The sequence below is a fragment of the Euwallacea fornicatus genome, chromosome 20, assembly GCF_040115645.1.
Source record: "Euwallacea fornicatus isolate EFF26 chromosome 20, ASM4011564v1, whole genome shotgun sequence".
Taxonomy (NCBI): Eukaryota; Metazoa; Arthropoda; class Insecta; order Coleoptera; family Curculionidae; genus Euwallacea; species Euwallacea fornicatus.
In genome coordinates this window covers 3,771,089-3,778,472 of record NC_089560.1, presented here as the reverse complement: position 1 = coordinate 3,778,472, position 7,384 = coordinate 3,771,089, and the positions used below count along the sequence as shown (strand labels likewise).

At 35.3% G+C, this 7,384-nt stretch overlaps 2 protein-coding genes across 2 annotated transcripts in view; one reads left to right on the top strand and one right to left on the bottom strand.

Moving 5' to 3' along the window:
* The first annotated feature begins 1,005 nt into the window (after positions 1-1,005).
* LOC136345642 (lysoplasmalogenase TMEM86A-like) lies at positions 1,006-4,751 on the top strand. The gene is made up of 6 exons (XM_066294152.1): positions 1,006-1,240; positions 1,506-1,663; positions 2,511-2,704; positions 3,363-3,469; positions 3,527-3,640; positions 3,702-4,751. Exons 1-6 carry the CDS (start codon positions 1,220-1,222, stop codon positions 4,143-4,145), a joined length of 1,038 nt encoding a protein of 345 aa, XP_066150249.1. The 5' UTR covers positions 1,006-1,219; the 3' UTR covers positions 4,146-4,751.
* Positions 4,752-4,785: 34 nt separating this feature from the next.
* The window catches only part of spri (sprint), a 90,423-nt gene continuing 87,824 nt past the window's right edge, over positions 4,786-7,384 (bottom strand). The window contains exons 14-18 of the mRNA XM_066294146.1: positions 7,088-7,371; positions 6,708-7,031; positions 5,427-5,690; positions 5,207-5,375; positions 4,786-5,152 (exon numbers count right to left, since the gene is read on the bottom strand). Coding sequence (XP_066150243.1) covers positions 5,028-5,152; positions 5,207-5,375; positions 5,427-5,690; positions 6,708-7,031; positions 7,088-7,371 — 1,166 coding nt within the window. The 3' untranslated portion in view covers positions 4,786-5,027. The remainder of the gene's footprint in view (positions 5,153-5,206; positions 5,376-5,426; positions 5,691-6,707; positions 7,032-7,087; positions 7,372-7,384) is intronic.

Sequence of the window (7,384 nt, the reverse complement as noted above, 5' to 3'; positions counted from 1 at the left end):
TGGGCAAAATAAGATTTTTTGAGAGCACTTTTTGACCAGTAACTCTAACATTGGAGTCCCCTAAGGAGCGCACATTATTCTAAACAAACTCTGTATGTAAATAATTAAAACTGGAACGTTTCATAAATGTTTTCTTCGTCATTAACTCGAAACTTTATATATTAAAGATTCTTCAGGAGCCCCTGATTTGATCTTTCAAGTAGTTTCCGAAGAACCAAATTTGTTTTTCCCTTAAAAAATGTAAGGCTGAGTACTAAGACTCGCATTTTCCAAACCATCAGTTAATATCTTTGCAGAAAGTCCTTACCACAAAAAACAAAATAACAATCTTTTGCAGATTTTTCCGCTGGTAATTTTCATCTTTAAAAATCTACTTTATTATCAGCACTTTCATCACATCAACACAACAAATTACTCTTATTATTTGAATGTATTATGAAACTACGTCAAAAAATAATTTATGTTCATATTTAATTACCCATAGAAAGTTAAGTAATTTAATTTTATTCGTTGATATGTTGTTATTCTATATGTTCTATTTTAAATAAGCAAGCAAGTATCAACTTCCGATGCAACTGAATGTATGACGTCATTGAGAATATTTTAGATGAGGTCGCTCCGAGGCTCTTGGCATACCATTAAATCCCCGTAACTTTGCTGTTTACAGTTCTCCCATAACATCTAATGGCGGTTTCCGGTGGGACACCCTGTATAGTGAATATTTGTAAATTCTTTTTGATCAACGGTCGGACATGGCCGGCCGGACGTAATTTGCTGACCCCAGCTCTAGGCGAACATGGACCATTATACATGAGAAGTTCAAACTCGGATTTCTTACGATTACTGCAAATAATAAAACTCTCGTGCAACATAAACAACCTTATGCAATAATTGGGCATTTTAATCAAAGATAATTTGTAATAATTGGATAGCATGAGAGGAAACGATGATAACATGGCATGCGCATTGCTGAAATCCTGATCGATCCATATAATTTTAGCAATGGTGTGCACACAAACAAATTTTGTATATAGAAGAGCAAGACCAAAATAACAACAATTTTTAGAATGTGCGTGAATGTTATCGGTTTTTATTGTAAACACTCAATGAACGGATTCGTTTTTTAGCGATTTAAACAGGCAAAACCCGTCTGGTGCACGTCGTTTGTGGAAGTGTGTTGTTGACCGTAATATTGTGAATCAGTGAAAATTTTACAATCATGAACTCAATTGTGAAACAGGTACTTAATCCATTATTTAGTCGATTTTTTCATTTTTCGCAGAGGTTTCTTATAAACAATAGAAGCATTATAGAGAGCTATTTCTTTAGGCCCAGTATATTGACTGAAATATATTAGCTAGCCGGAGATATGTACATGGTCCAACTAGCAATGATTGAAATTAATGCTCGCTAAAAAAAGAGGGAAAATTGAGCGCTTTTCTGTTCACAAACCCGATTTTCTGTAATATAAAAATACATTCCAAAAATGTCTTTTTAAATTTTAGGAAAAAGCCGTCGCGAAAGATTTAGCACCCTTCTTCGTATGTTGGCTGCTATATTGCATTCTGCCCGTGGATAACCCATCGCTATGGATTGTGATTACGAAATGTTCCCCAATTGTAGCTCTAATGCATTTTGTATTATATAACGGATGTCCAAAGAGGTATTTTGTCAAAGACTATTCACAACCATCCAAAAAATTCACAAGCAAAATTAAGTGCACAATAAAAAATAATATAATACATTTACAAGATGTTTTAGGTTTCAATCGAGAAAACTTAACAGACGATGGAACTCGGAAAACTAATGAGAAAAGTTCCTCTGAAACTTGTACGTTTTCAAGCTTTATTACCGAATTACAGGGTGTTAAAGTTTCAGATTTAAACATTTTTTTATCTCAGAGTGGTCTATGCTTTTCAGATATAAACTTGAAATTTTGCACGTACACCATTATTTAGAATTTACGTGATTGAATAAGTCACTATGGAAATCTAAAGGGTGCTACGTTTTCGGAGGTCAAGCCTCATTTAACTATTGTTAACTTTTTTGTGGGGTGCCGCTGATCTTCAATGGTCTACGTTTTGAATTTTTTGCTCAGTTTAAAAATGTTTTTGCGTCTTTAATTCTTTTCGTATCTTTCGCCGTTTTCCGGCAAAATCGGCGAATCATTGGAGCTAACTATTTTAAAGAGACATTTGAGCAATTTTGCAGCAACAAGTTTTAGAAAATCGCGTAGATTTTACATACCTGCACAATTTCAAGTTGATACCTGAAAAATATAAGCACTCTGAAATAAAAATAAAATTTAAAAATCCAAAACTAACACTTTGTCTTTCGGCAATGAAGCTTTAAACTCTACAAGTTCATTTAAATTGTTAAATTTTCCCAATTAAAACCTGAAACAGCTGGTATATAAAAAATAATAATTTTTTTTTAAAGATTATTTTCACTCGTTACTTTTACTTTCACATTATTCTATTGCCATAGCATTGGACGTTTTTCCGTTGTAGTTACAAATATTCCTGCCGTATATTAATTGGACTGATATTTTGTGCCATCGGAGATGCTTTTCTAGTGTCCGAAGACTATTTTATACCCGGATTGTTAGCTTTTACTGGGGGACACCTCAGCTACATTATGGCTTTTGGATTCAGGCCAGTAAAGCTGATGCTGTACCCTGTTATTGGCTCAATGGCCACAATGAGTAAGTATCACCCAGAAATGGAAGAAATAGGGAAAATATTTAAAAGTTTGATATTTTGTGTTCCTCAGGTTTCCCAGAGGCATATAACTAACTTTCTAAAAGATATTTCACTGTTTAATGAACCTCCAGAGTTTGACATATCACAAAATTGCCCTGACACCATGTGCACTGTGATGAGTTTATACATTATTTTGATTCACTTTCAGAAGTGGTAATTCCCCCAATTTTCCTCTGTAGGTACGATGATATGAACCTCTGATGGAAAAAATCGATGCAGTAAAATTCGTCATATTTCAGGGTTTCAACCGAATTTCAAATATTCAAGTGGATCTAGAAGATTTTGTTTTTTAATGTACAGGGTAAAGTAAAACGCACATTTCAACCCACTTCATTCGGTAGCCAGCGAAATTTTGGAGCTTTCGTTTTTATAGCATTTAATTGTTTATCTTGACACACGATCGGCGGTTTTTAGTGTTTTCTTCTATAGAAAAATTACAGAAAATCTTCAAAAAGTTCATACTTTCTCATAAGTGACCTTGTCCGAGAATGCCGTAGTCGATGTTAGTAGTGTTTTCGAATGATTCATAATTTTTAAAGATTTTGATATATAATAGAGAAAAGATGGATGTAAATATAAATAATTTTTTTAAATTTTCAGTTGGATCCACTCTGGTCAGAAAACTCACAGGACTGTTAGTTGTAGTGGTTCCTCTTTACATTTTTATTATCAGTATTATGATATGGAGGGCTGGAGCTCGAATACAGGTGAGCGTCGATAATATGTGATAATTTATGACCATTTTCTTCGGCGAATTTTTGCAGAGAGATGGCTGGAGTTGGTTGCAGTTTATTACTTTAATAGGAAGCATACTTTTCGCGATATCTGACACCATTCTTGGCATAAACAGGTTTATCTTTGCAATACCTGATGCTCAGGTACGTGCTATTCTCTGCATCATCTAGAAATATGTTTTCTTTTGCAATCTAAAATGTTTAGATCATCATAATGACATCCTACTATATAGCTCAACTTTGCATTACCTTAAGTGTCCTCGAAGGCGAAGTAAGGAGACCACATTGGCAAAGTAAACCCGTAAATGAAAACAAAGACGAAAAAAAAAAGAGAAGCGAAATACAGCAAAGTAAATACGAAAGTCAGGAAAGACAGGAAAGTGAACGGGAAAGACAGGAAAGCGAACAGGAAAGACAGGAAAGTGAACAAGAAAGACAGGAAAGTGAACAGGAACGACAGGAAAGTGAACAGGAGAGACAGGAAAGTGAAGAGGAAAAACAGGAAAGTGAACAGGAAAGACAGGAAAGCGAGCACGAAAGACAAGAAAGAGAAAACGAGAGGCAGGAAAGTGAAAAGGTGAAGAGAAGAGAAAGAACAGTAAAAAAGCAAAAGGAAAATGAACGAGAAAAAGATAGGCGAAGAAGGTAAATGGTTTTCTTTAAACTACAATTTCGTCTATTATCAATAAACCTCATGAAGGGCATGTGATTTTGTTATGAGCGCAAGTCTGTAGGATTTATCCATTATGTGTAGATTTAATGCAGGGTAAAACATTATCAGTAAGTTTAGAAATAAGTTATACTGTTTTTTTTACCAAAAAAAGATATTTTCAACTTTGAAACTTTGATGAAAGCTCATATTTTTCCATTATATATACCTACATTTTTATAGATAAGTAACTTTTTAGCCTCTAAGATCTAACTGCAAGTACGTAGATCGATTAGATTGAAACACTCAAAAGTGAAGATTGATGTTTTTGATGTAAAATTATAAAAGTAATGTGTGTTCATGATTAGAACAAAATCAAGGGGTTAATTATATTAGTTATGTTGGGCGATAAATCTACTGTTAATAGTAAATTGTATGGCCTAACAAAATCAAAAAAGCGCCTCATCACTGTTGTTTATATACAAATTAGAGAAGATATCGGACCCACAAGTCTTCCTGAGATTTTTTTATACTTAAGTACAATATTGTAGACTGCACATTTACCTGTGATTTATTAATTATCAATAAAGTACTTCTGTTTTAAAAGTTGTTTGAATGTAGGGAAACAATATACAGTGGCTTAATACTCCAAATTAAGAATATATTAATTTCATTTTAGTACAGTTTTATATAAATAAAAAAAGGATTATTAAACACAATTCACAGTAGTATTTGTTCGAAGTAGTACAGCTACGGAAATTGTATAGGTATCAAAAGATCATTATGAGACGAAATTGTGGGTGTACAAATCACTTATTTAACACTAGACTAATGCTATATACAGAGTATAGAAAAATAGAACAAGACTCGGGTAAAAAATGACTAGATCTTGAGCTTGTCCTGGGTGGGCCACGCGATTTTAGCATCGATTCGTTTGTAGGCCAGCATGGTATGTTTTCCTTCTTTCATGAAATCTTGAGGGCATTCGTTGTCCATTAGAATGGTTTCTGAAAAAAAAACAAAATTACCATTCAAACGTAAATCCTCCAAAAAATTCACACCTTCTCCATCGGTAAGTCTGTACAAGGCATAGTCTTGAGGATTCGTAATCCTGGCCTTATGCGCAATTATCTTGCAAACTTCCTTCGTAGTCATGTGCGGTCTTGCTGGGACTGTTTTCGTCAATATCGAGCCGTGAAGTTCGTCTGGCACAACAACTTTTAGCACAGACTAAAATTTATCGTCAGCAAAATTTGTTCATTCGGAATATTACAAACTTACATCATTTTCTACGTGGTTTTTATTGTTTTCTTCACAGCCCTTCTTAAAGTTCTTAAGTACGTGCACAGCCGAAGATAGGGTGGTCAAATAGTACCCCCCTTCCCCGGAAAACAGAGAAGGGTGTAGCAGTCCCCACATGTATTCAGCTTCGATTTCAGCGGCCACGAAGTTAGTTTTAACCATGACCCAAACAAAGATTGGCAAGAAGTCGTCAGCCCCCAACTGAATTGATCTCCCGGATCCTGTTAATTGACCCGTCTTCACCTAGAAAATTTAGAACTAGAATTAGGAGACCAATAGAATGACATTAAAAATTGAAAGATCACTGCTGAAACCTTTGAAAACTTAGAAGAGGCTTTTGATTTTATCTCTATATGAGGCTTGATCATTTCCTTAAGTCTCTTCTTGATACATCTTAGAAGTAATTTCCAACCGCTTGGATGTTATAGCTTATGGAAGTTTCAAATGAAGTGATCTATCAAAACAACTGTTCAATTCGAATTTAAAGGTTTTGTTAGATTTCTTTAAGTTGGGTATACAAGTAAAACCAGTTCAAGTGGAAACATAGGAATTGTGCAAGTCGGAGAAGGACCGCATAAGGTTTGGTATGCCCGCGACAAAGATGAACGAAGTGGGTGAAGACGCTAGCTGTTGCAGTGGGTGAAGCCAGTCTAGTGTTGCCAGATCTCTCATTGTTTTAGATTCTTTACTAATAATAAGTTCTTGTGACGGATTAAAATAGATTTGAATTTGATGATCTGAATTCGCTAATATTTAGTTATTTGTTTACTATCTTTTAGCGGGTAAAAGACAGAACCAGCACCACTGGCCTCTCGAGGTATGTATAATTTTTAAAACGATGGGGGAAATGGATGAGAATGTTAAAGGCATCAGTTAATTTCATCAAAATAAGAGATAAAAACGCGCATTTATGTACGTTTTAATTTCTCATCACTGTTTTTTGCTACAATTGTTTTTACAATGTTCATAGCCGAGAAAACAGCTAAATCGATATTAATCTAAATGTCGAATGAAAAATGTCGGTCGGACTGACTCCGTCCACTTCGTTGTTGATCTTTGTCGCAGGCATATTAAAGCTTATTCGGTCCTTCTTTCAGTTGCGTAATTCCTATATTTTCATTTGAATAGGTTTAACCTAGTAGTAGCCGAGTTGCAAAGGCAGAGGAAGGGCCATATGTATCAATCAAGGAATGAGCAGAAGACATTCACATTTACCCCAGAGTACCATTCACAACCTTCAAAAGACAAAAATTAGCTTACCGAATTGAAGATGATGGCAATAGCAGCGAGCAAATTTTCTAGCTTCTCCAAAGGAGAATCGGCCTGCTGCAGTCTTTGTATGTATTGAGATATCTTATTGAGCACGTTTTCAGAAGGCAGTGTAACTTTGGACTTAATCCCTAATTCCCCAATGGGTCTCTCAGCAGCATACTGAATGTTATCAGCCAGCAGTCTTATCGCCCCAGTTTTAGTATAGAAATCAAAAAACAATTTCTGTAAATGTAGTTTCAGAGGTCTGACCACCAGCTTATGCATCACTCCCTCCAGAATCGCGTCCAGGTTCAGAAATTCAGTAGATTTAAGCTGAAAATTAGTGTTTTTGATATTTAAATCGCCGAATTTTTCAATTGGGACTTTACTTTGCTTCTTTCCCGTTCGATTTCCCTAGAAAACCCTTTTTCTCCATGTTTCACCAGGTAGTTCTTCATTCCAGACATGAACTGCCTCATATTCCTCATGACGATTTGAGGATTGGTCTCCTTGGCCTCGCACGTACACGCAATAAAATTATCTATGTTTTGAGCAAATGTGGTGGTTTTGTCCTGAGCTAGTTCCAAGGCATAATTCCGAATGGCGCTCCCCACTGCTTTCGAGGGGCCGGCATTTTGGTCCCCATTCTTTAGTTCTTCAATTCTTGCTGAAGCTGCAAAGAAAAA